Source organism: Trachypithecus francoisi, unplaced genomic scaffold (genome assembly GCF_009764315.1).
Source record: "Trachypithecus francoisi isolate TF-2019V2 unplaced genomic scaffold, Tfra_2.0 Lachesis_group12, whole genome shotgun sequence".
Classification (NCBI taxonomy): domain Eukaryota; kingdom Metazoa; phylum Chordata; class Mammalia; order Primates; family Cercopithecidae; genus Trachypithecus; species Trachypithecus francoisi.
Genome location: NW_022681457.1, coordinates 97,385,424 through 97,403,316, shown reverse-complemented (window position 1 = coordinate 97,403,316; position 17,893 = coordinate 97,385,424). Strand labels below are relative to the sequence as shown.

The window sequence follows — 17,893 nt, the reverse complement described above, 5'->3', positions numbered from 1 at the left end:
TGCGCTACTGTCAGTGTTCCTTTGTATAAGATATGCACCGGCAGGGTTTCATTTCTTCATGATGCCCCATCTAGGTTTCTCTAAGCCCTGGATCAACTGAGATGGTCCCTGAGGTAGGTGAAGGCTTAGGAATCTCAGACTGCACACATCATCTGGTCATAGAGTTCTGTCTCCTATTTTAAAGGCTGGGCCTATTGCTATATGGGGGAATGCAGGCTTTCCTGATATTCCACTGCCTTCACTAAGGGCAGTGATGCGATAGGAGGCGTGAGTATCTGAAATAATTCACACCAAAATGCCTTTGCTAAGGAAGATCACTAAAATGACATTTTGACGGAGGTTCTTATGGGAGCTGGAGTGGCACTAGACAAATGCAGAGCCAATCCAAGCATCTGCCCTTCCCTTATCTCAGCTTCAAGCAAACAAAGTCAACTTGATTCAGAATGAAATCCAAACCACATGCATGTACCCCACCCAAGGCAGTCTCATTCATTCTTGCCAATCAAAAAAATATATATAGTTGAGCTGGCTTTCCTTCAGCTCCAAAACAGTCTGGGCTAACCTCCATCTTCCTCCTAAGGAAGAATGGCTCCAGCTACTATTTGTGTCACTGTATGTTCACACAGCTTGCAAAACTCCCAATACCCCAGAGAATGCAGAAGTAATTTGTACCCTGAACTTGGACCTGGGGGCTTGCAGCACAATTAAATGTGTACCAGGGTGGACAAGACAGTCAGAATCTCTCCAAAGGCATGTTTGCTTTACTCCTCTTTGGGAAGAAAAGGGGTGGGGGTGTTGGGTAGATAAAGACTATTGGCACATTTGAGGCTTCAACAAAGTCAAGCTACATCGAACAGCTCGTGTAATTACAGGCACATTCCCCGACCCAAGATACTGCTCTGTGAACCTCCCACTTTACACACACAGAATTCTGCTCTGTCATTCCGTCTGCAGTTTTTGCTGCAGCCCTTCCTGCCACCCTTCCCACAGATTTCTGTTGAAGCAGGTGGGGGGGTGGGGATTTAGAGGGTGGTGGTAGATAAAGAAGGTTCAAGAGGAGAAGCTACACCAAAAGGGAGCCTCTCTTTGGGGAGGAGAGGGAGGATACATTTTCGCATTACCTAGGGAAGGCAGATGGGGGAGAAACAGGAACGCGGGAGGAGAAGGAAACTAAATAAAGAGCACCAACGACCCCTGAGGGCAAAGCATAGGCTCTCTGAGGCACTCACTCAGGCTGCCCAGCTGTCGGATGACATTTGCCAGGGTGATGTTGGTCACGCATTCCAGCTCGCTTCTAACGCTAGGCAACGTCTGACGGCACAGGTGCCTTGGCTCGATGTTCCTCGTTACTAACGGCATGGTGGACCTGCTTCAGGCAATGTTCTGAATGATGAAAAACAACCTAAAAAAGAAATAACAGGAAAGTATTACTCAACCACAAATTCCAGGCACACTAGGGCTGTGTGAATCTTCTTTTTTTTTTTTTTTTTTTGGTCTTACCCTGATCTAAAACAGCTTTTAAAAAATTTTCACTCCCCCTATCTTTTTTTTTTCTTTCATTTTTAAGTCCTCCCTCCCCTGCCCTTTTAAAGGTTTGCTATTAGAAGATCTGTATGTAAGTTTAGAAATTCTGGACTGGTGACTGCTGCCTGAGGTACATAGGCAGCACAGAAACGTTAAAGTGCCAACTACGGCTCCAACCAACAAGAGTCCCCAGAGGCAAGGAAGCATAGTTAGAAAACAGCCCATTCAGCAGACACTGGATGGTATAGATCCTATCCTTGGGGTGTTCATAACCAGGACAGATCAGATACTAGGCCACCAATTATAAAAATCAAAAAAGAACACTGTCACCTGATAATCTCCACAATGAAATCAAGCTGCCAATAATGACGGATATACATCAGGATATAACTTTTCCAGTCCTTCCTTGGTGAATGGCTGTTAACGTACAGGTAACTACTAGGCTAGGCACGGTGGCTCACGCCTGTAATCCCAGCACTTTGGAAGGCTGAGGCAGGTGGATCACCTGAGGCCAGGAGTTTGAGAGCAGCCTGGCCAAGATGGTGAAACCCCGTCTTTTTTTTTTTTTTTTTGAGACGGAGTCTCACTCTGTCGCCCAGGCTGGAGTGCAGTGGCCAGATCTCAGCTCACTGCAAGCTCCACCTCCCAGGTTTACGCCATTCCCCTGCCTCAGCCTCCCGAGTAGCTGGGACTACAGGCGCCCGCCACCTCGCCCGGCTAGTTTTTTGTATTTTTTTAGTAGAGACGGGGTTTCACTGTGTTAGCCAGGATGGTCTCGATCTCCTGACCTAGTGATCCGCCCGTCTCGGCCTCCCAAAGTGCTGGGATTACAGGATTGAGCCACTGCGGCTGGCTGAAATCCGGTCTTTACTAAAAATACAAAAAACTGGCCGGGCGTGTCACGGGTACCTGTAACCCCAGTTACTCAGGAGGCAGGAGAATTGCTTGAACCCGGGAAGCGGAGGTTGCAGTGAGCTGAGATTGTGCCACCGCACTCCATTCTGGGTGACAAGAGCAAGACTCCGTCTCAAAATCTAAAAAAAAAAAAAAAAAGTATAGCTAACTACTAATGCCAGTATCTCTGAAGTTTAGTTTGTAAATTGACAGAATGAGAGAATATAAAGTAAACATTTTACACGTTCAATATGTCAAACATGATGCTGAGTAAACTGTGCTGTAAGATTCCCTGGTGCTTTCTCTTCTACCCAACAGCTCCCATTCTCGCTCCCATCCTGTTCAACACACCTGGGCCAAAAGGCTCTAGAGACAGCAGGAAATGTCTGGAGCAGATCCGGAAACCTTCCACTTACTGTTTCTTATCCGGTGGGCTGAGTCCCTTTCCCTAGGAAATCCCCCAGCACTTCAGGTTCATGCTGAGCTATTGTTTTAGATTTAGATTACCAAATTCCCAGTTTTACAAGGATAGGAGAGAGTTTTAATTTCCACAAAATGGATATGACTACAGTCAAGGTACACCGGACTGGTCCTCTTTCCACATCTTATAAAACTAAAGAAATCTAAAACAGCCTAATGGTTTTCATGCTAGGGAAAATGACAAATTCACTTCATGTGAAAAGGTAAAGCATAAAGTTAACATATCTAAGTCCTCAATTTTTTTTCTTATTTTTTATTCTTTTTTTGAGACAGGGTCTCACTCTGTCACCCAGGCTGGAGTGCAGTGGCACGATCTCAGCTCACTGCAAACTCCAACTACTGGGCTCAAGCGATCCTCCCGCCTCAGCCTCCCAAGTAGCTGGGACTATAGGCATGCATCACCATGCCCAGCTAGTTTTTGTATTTTTTTTGAGACGGAGTCTTGCTCTGTCGCCCAGGCAGCTCACTGCAAGCTCCGCCTCCCGGGTTCACGCTATTCTCCTGCCTCAGCCTCCGGAGTAGCTGGGACTACAGGCACCCGCCACCTCGCCCGGCTAGTTTTTTTTTGTATTTTTTAGTAGAGACGGGGTTTCACCGTGTTAGCCAGGGTGGTCTCGATCTCCTGACCTCGTGATCCGCCCGTCTCGGCCTCCCAAAGTGCTGGGATTACAGGTTTGAGCCACCGCGCCCGGCAGTTTTTGTATTTTTTGTAGAGATGAGGTTTTGCCATGTAGCCCAGACTTGTCTCGAACTCCTGAGCTCAGCCTCCCAAAGTGCTGGGACTATAAGCATGAGCCACCGCGCCCAGCCTTTTTGTTGAGACGGGGTCTCACTCTGTCGTCCAGTACAGAGTGCAATGGTGCAATCACAGCTCACAACATCCTTGACTGCCTTGCTCAAATGATCCTCCCACCTTAGCTTTCTGAGTAGCTGGGCCAAGTCCCCAATATTATAAACTCCTCTTTATATATAAATATATAAAGCAAAACAAGGGTTTACTTACATCAAATCTTAAAACACCAGCTCATCACCAAAAAGTTGACTGTGAATACAAAATGCTTAAACCAAACTAAACATTACAGACATATTGTCTGACCAAAAGAGAAAAAAAATCTTTCAGGCTCAAAGAGGGAGTAGAACCCTTTGGAACAGACTGCTCCTTGTTATGGACATTCTGATCTGCTACAAGTAAAAATAAAACAGGAAGCCAGCAGCTTGGGGAACAAGATTTCCTGTCACCAACAGCAACAGCCCAAGAACCAAAAGAATCAGCTGTTTGCTTATAACTTTGAACCTCCCTTTAATAGTCACTGTGTGGCAGCTGTGCCTATCTTTGGGGTGCAGAGGTGTTTCCTGAATACTTGTCTACTGTCTAAGGAAATGATTTCCATTCCACTCCTCTGCTAAATTCTCCCTTTGACCCCATGGATTTTCTAGTCCAAATCCTGCACTTTCCAATTTAACTCTTTCCCTCTTTTATTTAATGTAAAGGGTATCAGGTACTAAGATGCAATCTTCAGTAACACATGGTAAAAAGAGTTTAGAACCGGAAAGGTGGGAGGAGGTTACACATGAAAGAACCTTGCAGGGCTCTGAACACCATCCTCTAGGTGTCCTTAGATTCCCAAATTTCAAACTTTCAAGATCAACCAGAAATTTGGTGTACAGCCAGGAATGACTGAAAACAGCCACTGTGGCTCTTCCACTGGTAATCATTTGAGTACTCATTCCAGCTTCTCAGAGGAGCTAAAAGAACCAGACCACCTTGAAATGCTGTGCTGAATGTCACCAATGACAGAGCATTCTGGACTTTCCCTCTGGATACCTAATGGAAACTAGATTCCAGGTGGCTACATAAATTTCAGATTGAGGGTGGCGGGCAAATTCTAACACCTTGGTACTGTAGCATTTGTGGTTTTCTAACTGCCTTGGATAAGCAGAAGAAACAATTAATTGTATGTCATCTGTTTAGGGTTTACCTGGAACCAAGTTTTCAAAAGCAAATGGCTTCTTGTCAAAAAGGCCAGTTACCACAACCAGTGGGACGGTACTCAAGAAAAAACAATATGTCAATATCTATTAGGGCAAAACAATTAGAAAAGTTTATCTGCTACTGTTTAAAGTGATTTGTTTCAAAGCCACCAAAGAGAGACAAAATTCCTTGTTATGTGAAATTACATGCACCATTGCTCATTTTTCTTTTGGATAATCAAGGACTGGTTTGTACAAGAAGTATGGAGTTATGCATGATCTGAACCACAACAATAACTTGACCAAGAAGAAAAAAATCTTACATTCAGGTGAAGATAAACTTAGAATTGGGCAAAAAGATTTCCAGGCTCTCTCTCTCACACTTCAAGTTATAGAAAATGTATGGACTTTATGGAGTCGAGACATTCTTAGGTTAGTACCCTGACTAGCACACCTTACTAACTGTGTGATCTTGGGGGCAATTTTCCTAGAGACATTAAATAATATATATATAAAAAAATACCCATTACAGGACTTTAAAAAAAGAGGCAGCTATTTGTGGTTCCACAGACCCTAGGCAAATCCTCCTGTAGAAAAAATCCTATTCACTGATAAATATTTTATTTTATTATTTAAGAGACAAGGTCTCACTCTGTCACCCAGGTCTCACTCTGTTGCCCAGGTTGGAGTGCAGTGGCATGATCACAGCTCACTGAAACCTCAAACACCTGAGTTCAAGTGATGCTCCCACCTTAGCCTCCCAAGTAGCTAGGACTACAGGTACACACCACCATGCCTGGCAAATTTATTATTTTTTATAGAGATGGCGCCTTGCTGTGCTGTCCAGGCTGGTATCTAACTCTTAGTCTCAAGGAATCTTCCCACCTTGGCCTCCCAAAGTGCTAGGATTATAGGTGTGAGCCACCATACCCGGCCCCTCATTGATAAATATTTAAAAATACTTTTGGCCGGGTGCGGTGGCTCAAGCCTGTAATCCCAGCACTTTGGGAGGCCGAGACGGGTGGATCACGAGGTCAGGAGATCGAGACCATCCTGGCTAATACGGTGAAACCCTGTCTCTACTTAAAAATACAAAAAAAACTAGCCGGGCGACGAGGCGGGCGCCTGTAGTCCCAGCTACTTGGGAGGCTGAGGCAGGAGAATGGCGTAAACCCGGGAGGCGGAGCTTGCAGTGAGCTGAGATCCGGCCACTGCACTCCAGCCTGGGTGGCAGAGCGAGACTCCGTCTCAAAAAAAAAAAAAAAAAAAAAAAATACTTTTAACCATAGACATATTATGTGGTGGAATACAATATTTACATAAAAAATTTAAATACAATACTGTAGCCTTCAAAGGAATTTGGTGGGTTTTTCCTGGAGGCTGTTTCCAGCAGCGATCCTGGACTTCCTGAAGAACATATACTATCTCTTTCTTCCAGTCTTTCATAACTGGATTCCTCATGTGAACCACAGAAAAAAGATGATTAGAGTGACAGTTTTCTCAATTCCCCTCAAGACTGTACATAACTAGCACCATTCTAGGCATACTGGAGGAAAGTTAATATATTACATACAATGAATGCTTAACGACATTAAGATTTAATTCTTTCATGGAACTCCAGTTGAGAAAGGCTTCTCTATCATCAGTAGCACTTTACTGGTATAGTGCACTGGGTGTTGGGGAACCACTGAATTAAGGAAGTACAACAGGGCCACATTTGCATTTTAGACAAATCATTCTGCATAAGCACAGAAGTTATATTTGGGCAGGAGAAGGCTGGAAGTAAGAAGACCAACTGGGAAATTCTTCACAGGCTGAGAAGGAGAAAGTAGAAATGTAAAGGCCCACTCTACCACAGCTAGCAAATATGAACTGAGAAACTAGACAGGTGGCAGCTGCAGGGGTGAGTCCAGCCCTTCAGCCCCACCTGCTGCTCTCTTTAGTTTTATACAGTTACACTCACAAATGATAAAATGTACGTTTCTTTATTAAAAGCATCAGAAGAGCTGCATGCTAGCCCCAATGAAGGAAAACGAAGAGAAAGTGAAGAAAACCAATGAAGTGGTGGTTCTTGGTCAAAAAAAGAAATTCTGGATACACGAAAGAGTGGAATGCCCTATCTCTATGGAATCCGTGAAGCTCTTTTTCAGACATCTTTTACTTTGATTAGGGAAATTATATACTATAGTGATATCTGCTAATTTGGGGATTTGAGAAGGTCTTACCTTGGGAGATGTTAAATAGGAAAGGAATTAAATTAGAACTGCTGAGAATATAAAAGTTACAGGGAAGTAGATTTCAATTTATCTAGGTCATTTTAATTAGAATTGTCCTATAGTAGAATGGCTTATCTTTAGAAAAGGTTATGAGTTCTCCAGCCCCATGCTCTGGATGATCAGCTATCAGGCATGTTGGGGGAGAAATTTCTAGCATTTATGAAGGTGTTGGAATGTCAGACTAGATGACCTCTACAATGCCTTCTAAATCAAAGATGTTATAATGTTTATTCTGGGCGTTAGTGTCCTCATCTACAAAATAAATGGACTAAGCTAAACAATCTTTTAGAAGCTTCTCAGCTCTAAAATTTCTAGATGTGCTTCTACCCAAGCTGCCATAATCTCCTCACTCAGCCAACATCCACTTGCATTCTGAACACACAATCAGAGGCACATTTAGGGACTGTAGAGAGGGGTGGATTATGGCCATGAATCATGCCCCTTCTCCAGGTCTACATTTGTCTAATTACCAGGACCTGTGAGATCCAGAATGGCCCAAAGGAAGTTCCAGACAGAGCCCTGAGGTTATTTATACCCAAGAGGCTCCCAGACTGATGGGGGAGTTAGCTACCCAAAAAAATTCCAAAGGAAAAATTGTATTTTGGACCAGCTCCAAACATCCAGGCCAGATTCAGCAGTAACCCCATCTTCATCTGTAGCAAGTTTCAGCCTAAGGGACTTGAGAATGAGTGTGAAAACAAATAAAAGACTGCCAGGCCTTCCTAGCCATGGCCTGGCAGTATACTGACCAGTCTGGACTGTTAACGCCATGATGGTATTCGTACTTTGAAATGGAAAGTGGATGAGGCCCTTTAAGGTCCCCTCAAAGAGTGAGATTCTTCAAGTCTGTGTATTTGAAGTTATCATGGAATTTTTTTTTTTTGAGATGGAGTTTTGCTCTTGTTGTCTAGGCTGGAGTATAATGGCGTGATCTCGGCTCACCACAACCACCGCCTCCCAGGTTCAAGCAATTCTCCTGTCTCAAACTTCCCGAGTATCTGGAATTACAGGCATACATCACCATGCCCGCTAATTTTTGTATTTTTAGTAGAGACGGGGTTTCTCCATGTTGGTCAGGCTGGTCTCGAACTCCCAAACTCAGGTGATCCGCCCACCTCAGCCTCCCATAGTGTTGGGATTATAGGCATGAGCCACTGCACCCGGCCTATCATAGAATATTTTTATATATCATATTTGGTCAGTATAAAGTTAAAAAGAGACTCTGGGGCCAGGCACAGTGGCTCACACCTGTAATCCCAACACTTTGGGAGCTGAGACCAGAAGACTGCTTGAGCTCAGGAGTTCAAAACCAGCTTGGACAACAAAGCAAGACCCTGTCTCTGCAAAAAGTTTAAACATTAGCTGGGTGTGTAGTGCTATATGCCTACAGTCTCAGCTACTCGGGAAGCTGAGGTGGGAGGATCACTTGAACTCAGAAGGTTGAGGCTGCAGTGAGCTGTGACTGTGCCACTGCACTCCAGTCTGGGCAACAGAGACTCTGATATCCTCCCTACTTTCTGAACTCTCATGACTCTGCTCCCAACAGCCTGGGGTGGGGTGGGGTAGGATGAGGTGAACTGGGGGTTAGACGGTAGAAGAAAATACAACAGGAGGGTTATCTGTGAGAGAAGGGAGGATACACTCATCTGTGCCCCACACTCTTAATTCCTGTTATTACCAGGACAGAAGACAGATGACTGCTCATTCTGGCTATGTTTATTACTAGCTGTTCATGACAAATAAACCATGCTACATTTTGAGCCAAGGTCACTGATAACACCTGCAGATTTCTATGGTCATATCCAAAAAGCAAGCATATTTGAGCTATAGCAATAACTGTCACAACAGAAATGCTTCTCAAGGCAGTTCCTCTTTGAAACATACCCCCAAAATGCTGATCAGCAATAGCATGTGGGGATGTTGCATGTGTGGCAATTAGGACTTCTGCTTTCACTTCAGCGTTTCCCACTGTTCTGTAGTTAACAGCACTTTGGATGGGGACATATGAGAAGAGGTTTACTCTCGAGTTTCCTCTTTCAAGAGATACATTTCTTTACGTTAAAGAATATGGCTGGGTGTGGTGGCTCACACCTGTAATCCTAACACTTTAGGAGGTAGAGGCAGAGGGATTGCTTGAGCCCAGGAATTTGAAACCAGCCTGGGCAACAAAGTCAGACCTCATCTCTACTAAAAACAAAAAGATTAGCTGGGTGTGGTGGCACGCGGCTGTAGTCCCAGCTACTCAGGGGGCTCAGGCAGGAGGACTGCTTGAGCCTTGGAGGTTGCAGAGAGCTATGATCACACCACTGCACTCCAGCCTGGGTGACAAAGCCAGACCCTGTCTCAAAAAGAAGGCAACAGGCCGGGCGCGGTGGCTCAGGCCTGTAATCCCAGCACTTTGGGAGGCCGAGACGGGCGGATCACGAGGTCAGGAGATCGAGACCATCCTGGCTAACATGGTGAAACCCCGTCTCTACTAAAAATACAAAAACTAGCCGGGCGAGGTGGCGGGCGCCTGTAGTCCCAGCTACTCGGGAGGCTGAGGCAGGAGAATGGCGTAAACCCGGGAGGCGGAGCTTGCAGTGAGCTGAGATCTGGCCACTGCACTCCAGTCCGGGCAACAGAGCGAGACTCCGCCTCAAAAAAAAAAAAAAAAAAAAAAAAAGAAGGCAACAAAAAAGAAAAAGAATATGCATTTCACCAGGTTTAAGAATTTCAGTTGGAAAGTCGAATAGTCATTTGACTTCAAAATGATAGACAATACATGGTCTTAGTGTAATTTAAGTCTGTATATTAAAATGTTTAAAGTATGAATTTACTGTTGCATATAGCAGTCCTCATTACGATACAGCAACTACAAGGAAGAACACTTCATTATAGGCTTATGCACCCACCCACTTCCTGTTGAAATACAGGGTGGGGCTGAACTAACAAATATAACCACACTCTCTCTCCAAGCACAAGGAATGACAGATCCGTTTAGGTCACTAAAACAACGTCGAAAGGAGCTAGTAGGACAGAAATGGAACTCCTGCGGTAGACACAGAAAGTATTTGACTGGGAAAACTGAGAAAAATAGATTACTTGTGATCTAAAAGAGATATTTCCAATTTAATAAAGGAATGACACACCAATTCTGTGCCCACATCCAATCAATGTAGGGATACTTCTTGTCTTGATATGGCTTCAAGACAGTAGCTGAGGAAACAGAACTTCTAAACTCCAGTATCTTACTCCTTGAGCACAAGGTACATCCATGAAGGACCATTCATTCACACCTGGTAATTCCGTCACTTTTTATTATCTTTTGGGGGCAATAGCACCTTTTGTTCTTACCTTTTTACACTTCAGGGTCTAATCATAGTTTTGTTCTTAAAACTAAAATTGGGGGAATCTCTTTAACCTTCCAAATTGGTTTCTTCTAGTATCAACTTTTTCATAGAAAACTGTCTTCTAAATGGCCAAAATTAGACTCTCTTTTTAGCAGGATCCATCTGGTTGTCCAAAAGAAAATACATTTAAACTATGAGTTGGAAACCTGGATTCTAGCTCTTAAGTCTAATGATGACAGGCAATCGGGGATAAAATTTCAATTCATCCCTCTAGTCCAGCTGTAAACTACACTAAAAAATGCTTGAAAGATGCTATATGAAACAGAGATTTTATATGCAAAGTATTCAGAGCTCTGAGGAAAAGATTTACCCGCATAAAATATTTCTTGTGTCTCCATCTTGGCCCAAATCCCTGTTATGGAGCCACTTAAATGACACAAGATCTACAACGTGGTCACTGATGACTTTCAGTTACAAAGTTCATTTTACTTTCCCAATCTAATGCCAATTTCTAGTAAAACCCATATCACCAAAATTGTATGGTTTGAAATACTTCAAACTACCCATCTAAATGGGGTTTTACTTGATTGGATAAATACAGATTACGAATAATTGTACTCATAAATGGAGAAATCTTACCCTTTATCCCTAATAAGGTACCAGATTTCTTTCAGCCATTGTCATCAAGTGAACATTAAATTTACACAGGAGTTGGCCGGGCGCAGTGGCTCAAGCCTGTAATCCCAGCACTTTGGGAGGCTGAGACGGGTGGATCACAAGGTCAGGAGATCGAGACCATCCTGGCTAACACGGTGAAACCCCGTCTCTACTAAAAAATACAAAAAACTAGCCGGGCGCGGTGGCGGGCGCCTGTAGTCCCAGCTACTCCGGAGGCTGAGGCAGGAGAATAGCGTGAACCCGGGAGGCGGAGCTTGCAGTGAAATGAGATCTGGCCACTGCACTCCAGCCTGGGTGACAGAGACTCCGTCTCAAAAAAAAAAAAAAAATTTACACAGGAGTTTAACATGAAAAACAACTAAGCTGTTCTGAAAAAATACCACCCACACACAAAACAAAAAAAGTATCAAACCTCAACAAATCAGTTCACTAGATTACTAGAAATATGTCAATAACTCACACAAGCCCCAATAAAAATACCCTTCATATTCAAACGCTTCTTTTTAAATTTATAGCCAATGACAGAAGAGTGTGCTCTCCAGTTAGTGGTACCCAGAAATTTGAGATAAGAGGACAGACACAAAATGCATTACCTCTCCAAGAACCTGGGAGGAAGCCAAACCTGGGCATATATTTTCCTAGATAAACAGCCAAAAGTCCAATACACAGCCTGGTTTTATGGAAGGGTCTAACCCCATTTTACTATCCTACTCTGGGATGGAGAAGATGGGGCTAGACTGCAACCTTTCTTTCTTGGCTCTTGCAAGTAGCACTGAGTACTGTACTAGGTTAAACTTCCTTTGGACAAGATATTAGAGTATCCACTGGTGGATTAGCTACAGTGGCAGGTTTGAAAATGGAAGAGGAAGGAGACACTAAGAGCTGAATTGCACATCAGGCACTAAGTCTCAATTCATCTGGCTAGCTGTGTAACCATTTGTTTTAATTGTAATGATGCCTTACTTCTTATTTCAAGCTTCTCTTCACAGGAACTGCACCCTCTCTGGGATGGAAAGACCAAAAAAGAAACCAACTTTACACAACTAAGAAAGGCCAGGGAAAACAAGGTTGCAGAGCAACAACAAAAAGAAAATTCAGCAAAATGTTCTGTTGACACTTCAGGGCAATACACAAACACGCCGTGTGTTCATGGAGCAGGCAGAAGCAGCAGTCCTGAGATGTGACTATTAATACACCAACTTAAGTGAGGAGAGAGACCTAGCAATCACAACTACATGTGAGACAGGGAGTGGAATTATGGAGCAAACTGCCATGCAATTCCATATGAACTATTCAATAGCCAGCTGTAACAAGAATTCATTCCTGAAAAGTGTCACACACACATCTGTCACTAATGGCCAAGCCACCAAGTGACTAAGAGTCAGCAGCAAAGGGCAGCTGTACATCTACTTCCTCTCACAATGTTTAGTCAGCACTCAAAGCATGAGATTGACAAGCTAAAGTCCTTGAGCAGAGGGAAAAGTAAGTATCTGTTCTTTCATTTCTAACCTCAGTTTACCATGAAGTTGCCAAAGCCCTAAAAATCTAGTAAGCAGTAGGGCAGAGCAAGAGCATGAACATTAAGAGACACAGGTGTGGGTTTCACTCCACCACTGCCACATTTTATAGCTTTGGAACCTTGGCAAGCAATCTAATCTCTCAGTCTATTTCCTAGCCTGTTAAATAATTATCATGACCCCTCATCTGTAAAGTTATTGTGAAGACAAAGGAAATAATGCATTTATAAAATGTTTAGCACAGTGTCTGGCACAGAATAATTAAAACAACAGTAGTGGTAACAGTAGTATCATGGTAGTGGTGGTGGTAGCAGTAGTAGCAGTAGAATGATTAACATCTATCTAGCACATGCACTGTTTTAAATGTTTTATATATGGTTCTCTTAACCATTATACAATACTGTCTTAATAAGCTTCAGGTCGTATTAATGATTAACTACTAATTATAGTGCTCTTATCAGTCACTGAATATTTCTCAAGAAGACACTAAAAGACACAAAGAAGTATAAAATCTCTTCCTTGACTCCAGGAGCTTATAATTTAGTTGAGGAGAGAGAAAGAAGACCACAATTAAGTAACAATATAGCAAATAAATAGAAGTTCAATTATGATAATAGAAAGGATGAAAAGATCACTGTGAACTGAAAGGACTGAACAGTTTCCTTGGAACCTTAAAGATCTGAACTGGGGCTGGGTGCAGTGGCTCATGCCTGTAATCCCAGCACTTTGGGAGGCCGAGGTGGAGGATCGCTTGAGCCCAGGAGGTCGAGATTAGCCTAGGCAACATGGTAAGACCTTGTCTCTACAAAAAAACGTAAAAGTTAGCCAAGTGTGGTGGTACACACCTGTAGTCCCATCTACTTGAGAAGCTAAGACAGGAGAATAAGTTTAATGCGGGAGGTTGAAGCTGCAATGAGCCAAGATCCATGCCACTGCCCTCCAGCCTTTGGGACAGAGTAAGACTCTGTCTCAAAAAATCAAAACAAAACAAAACAAAACCCAAAACCCAAGATCTGAACTGGGTAGAATTTGGATGTAAAAAACAGAGGGGAAGGTTTTTCAAGGAGACCTAATATGATAAACAGAAGTCTTGAACTTTACCACTAGCGTTTATGGAAAAGTTACAATTCCAACGGGTTTCTACCATATTTCATCAAATTTAGAATGCCACTGATTGAAAGAGGCATTATGATTCAAGAGATGTTAAAATGGGGTGGTTATGGTGGCTCATGCCTGTAATCCCAGTACTTTGGGAGGCCAAGGAGAGTGGATCGCTTGAGCTCAGGCTTTTTAGACCAGTTTGGGCAATGTGGAGAAATACTGTCTCTACAAAAAATACAAAAATTAGCTGAATGCAGTGACGTGCAGCTGTAGTCTCAGCTACTCAGGAGGCTGATATGGGAGGATCGCTTTAGCCCAGGAGGTCAAGGCTGCAGTGAGCAGTGATCGCACTCCAACCTGGTGACAGAGTGAGACCCTGACTCAAAAGAAAAAAAAAAAGCGATGTTAAAATGTGAGGAAAAAATGTATACCTCAAGTCAATGAAATATAAACATATTATTTTAGCGATAAGGTCTCATCATGTTACCTAGGCTGAAATTTAGTGACTATTCACAGGCACAATCACAGTGCACTGAAGCCATGAACTCCTGAGCTCAAGCAATCCTCCAGCCTCAGAAGGTGGACAAGGTGGTCTTTAAAAAATCTCTTAACACTAAAATGCATTCTATAACTCAGACTTACAAGAGAATACAGTTATGTACCACATAACAACGTTTCAGTCAATGATGGACTATGATGGACCACCTATATGACAGTGGTCCCATAAGATCATAACACTTTTTTTTTGAGATGGGGTCACCCAGGCTGGAGTGCAGTGGCACAATCTCAGCTCACTGCAGCCTCCGCTTCCTGGGTACCAGCTATCCTCCCACCTCAGCCTCCTGAGCAGCTGGGACCACAGGCACGTGCCAGCACGCTCGGCTAATTTTTTGTATTTGTGGTAGAAATGGGGTTTCACCATGTTGCCCAGGGTGCTCTTGAACTCCTGAGCTCAAGTGATCTGCTCACCTCAGCCTCTCAAAGTGCTGGGATTACAGGAGTGAGCCACAGTGCCCAGCCCCTTTTCTAGGTTTAGGTATGTTTGGATATACAAATACATACTGGCTGGGAGTGGTGGCTCATGACTGTAATCCCAGCACTTTGGGAGGCCAAGGTGGAGGGATCACTTGAGCCCAGGATGTTGAGACCAGCCTGGGCAAAATGACAAGGACCTGTCTCTATAAAAAATGAAAAACATGGCCGGGCACGGTGGCTCACACCTGTAATCCCAGCACTTTGGGAGGCCGAGGCGGGCGGATCACTTGAGGTCAGGAGTTCAAGACCAGCTTGGCCAACAGGGTGAAACTCTGTCTCTACTAAAAACACAAAAATTAGCTGGGCGTGGTAGCACACGCCTGTAGTCCCAGCTACTCGGGAGGCTGAGGCATGAGAATCACTTGAACCCAGGAGGCGAAGGTTGCAGTGAGCCAAGATTGTGCCACTGCACTCTAGCCTGGCAACAGAGCGAGACTCCGTCTCAAAAAAAAAAAAAAAAAAAAGAAAAACTCAGCTGAGTGCAGTGGTGTGCACTTGTAGTCCCAGCTACTAAGGAGGCTAAGGCAAGAGGATTCCTTAAGCCCAGGAGTTTGAGGCTGTGTTGTGCCATGACTGATTGCTCCACTGTACTCCAGCCTAGGCAAAAAAATGAGACTTCATCTCTAAAAAAAGATAGTAAATAAAATAAATAATCAATATAACCAGCCTGGGCAACATAGAAAGACCCTATCTTTACAAAAAATTTTTAAAATTTGTTGGATCCCATAAACATATACAACTACTATGTACCTACAAAGTTAAAAACTAAAAATAAAGGCCGGCGCAGTGACTCACACCTGTAATTCCAGGATTTTGGGAGGCCGAGGTGGGCTGATCACAAGGTCAGGAGTTCAAGACCAGCCTGGCCAATATGGTGAGACCTTGTCTCTACTAAAAATACAAAGCCAGGCGTGGTGGCATGCACCTGTAGTCCCAGCTACTCGGGAGGCTGAGGCAAAAGAATCGCTTGAACCCAGGAGGTGGAGGTTGCAGTGAACCGACATTGTGCCACTGCACTCCAGCCTGGGAGACAGAGTGAGACTCCATCTCAAAAAAAAAAAAAAAATAATAATAATAATGAAAATAGGCTGGGCATGGTGGCTCATGCCTGTAATCCCAGCACTCTGGGAGGCTGAGATGGGCAGATTGCTTGAGGCCAAGAGTTTGAGACCAGCCTGGGTAAACCTCATCTCTATGAAAAACACAAAAAATTAGCCAAAGGGCCGGGCCTGGTGGCTCACACCTGTAATCCCAGCACTGTTGGGGTCGAGGTGGGCAGATCACGAAGTCAGGAGTTCGCGACCAGCCTGACCAACATGGTGAAACCCCATCTCTACTAAAACACAAAAGCTAGCTGGGTATGGTGGCAGGTGCCTGTAATCCCAGCTACTTGGGAGGCGAGGCAGGAGAATCGCTTGAACCCAGGAGGCAGAGGCTGCAGTGAGCCAAGATCACGCTACTACACTCCAGCCTGGGCAACAAGAGCAAAACTCCAACTCAAAAAAAAAAAAAAAAAAAAAAATTAATATAGCTTGGTAAATCCAGAAGAATGTTCAGACAAAGAGAGCAAGGATTTCTTGAGCCACTAGCTATAAAACCTTAGGGTAGTTAATCTCTCGGAGCCTCATCCGTAAAATACAAACTACCTTATACTATAGTTTTATTTATTTATTTATTTAGAGATGGAGTTTCACTCTTTCACCCCAGTTGGAGTGCAGTGGGGGCGATCTCGGCTCACTGCAACCTCCAACCTCCACCTTCTGGGTTCAAGCAATTCTCCTGCCTCAGCCTCATGAGTAGCTGGGATTACAGGCACCCACCACCATGCCTGGCTAATTTCTGTACTTTTAGTAGAGACAGGGTTTCACCATGTTGGCCAGGCTGGTCTCGAACTCCTCACTTTGTGATCTGCCCACCTTGGCCTCCCAAAGTGCTGGGATTACAGGAGTGAGCCACCGTGACTGCCCTTAGTTATTTTTACTTTTTTGAGACAGGGTCTGGCTCAGTCACCCACGCTGGAGTGCAGTGGTATGAATGTGGCTCATGCAGCCTCAGTCTCCTGGGCTCAAGTAATCCTCCCACCTCAGCCTCCAGAGTAGCTGGGGCTAGAAGCGTGCAGCACCATGCCCAGCTAATGTTTTAGTTTTTGTAGGAACAGGGTCTTACTATATTGCCCTGGTTAGTCTCAAACTCCTGAACTCAAGTGATCCTCCCACCTCAGTCTCCCAAACTGCTAGGATTACAGGCATAAACCACCACGGCCAACTTAGGATAGTTCTAAGGATAAGATGGGATAACATATGTAAGCATTCCAGAGGGGTACCCAGCACCCAGTAGGTATTCAGTAACTGATAGCTCTCATTATTACTAACTCAAAGGAATGATGAGTTTATATGGACCTACCTCCTAGTAATGAAATAATCTAAAGAGAGCAGGTCAAATTAAACAACAATGAGCATTACACAAAGGTGTTCCTAAATGGTCCTCTTTTATTTGGTTTCAGTGGAGGCCAAAAAGTAGGTGGGCCTCTTATCTTCTGAGACAGGCTCTTCAGGAATATGGAGACAAATACTGAAAAAGATAGATGGCTTCTGCTTACATTATACCTATTTTAAGGATTACAACAAAGGGTATCAGTCTTCCAAATCACAGTCAAGAGTCAATCCAGTATTTTCACTTTATGTACTTTGAAGGCAAAACATTCTTCAAGAGACTATTATCTGGATTGTGGTATTTCTTTATAAAAACACACATAAAAACTTTCATCTTAAAAGCCTGAGGTGAGTATCACCACTTCTAAGAAGCCTTCCTTGACTTTTCTAGTCTAAAGTCATTTTCCTCTCTCCAAGTGTCAATGAGGTATGCTGAACCTCTTTTATAGCAGTCACTACAGTCTATTTTATAGCACAGATTTTTGGTGTATACAACTCTTTGAATACAGGAATTGAAAAACAAAGTATCTTCAAACCTAACATAAAGCAGTAGTAGCAACAGCAACTATCTGGAGACAAAGTAGGATTCTTAAAATTTCTTTTCATCTGTAGTGTCTGCTCAATAAATACCTGTTAAATTCCTAAAATGTACC

General features: G+C 43.7%; 1 protein-coding gene across 3 annotated transcripts in view; it reads right to left on the bottom strand.

Moving 5' to 3' along the window:
• The window catches only part of WASF2 (WASP family member 2), a 94,254-nt gene that overhangs the window by 24,064 nt on the left and 52,297 nt on the right, over positions 1-17,893 (bottom strand). For 2 of the 3 annotated variants that reach the window (XM_033227584.1, XM_033227586.1), the window contains exon 2: positions 1,230-1,402. In XM_033227584.1, the coding sequence (XP_033083475.1) occupies positions 1,230-1,359 (130 nt within the window). In that variant the 5' untranslated portion in view covers positions 1,360-1,402. Of the gene's footprint in view, positions 1-1,229; positions 1,403-3,901; positions 4,070-17,893 lie in introns of those variants that run through there. The other variant, XM_033227587.1, reaches the window with a different exon arrangement.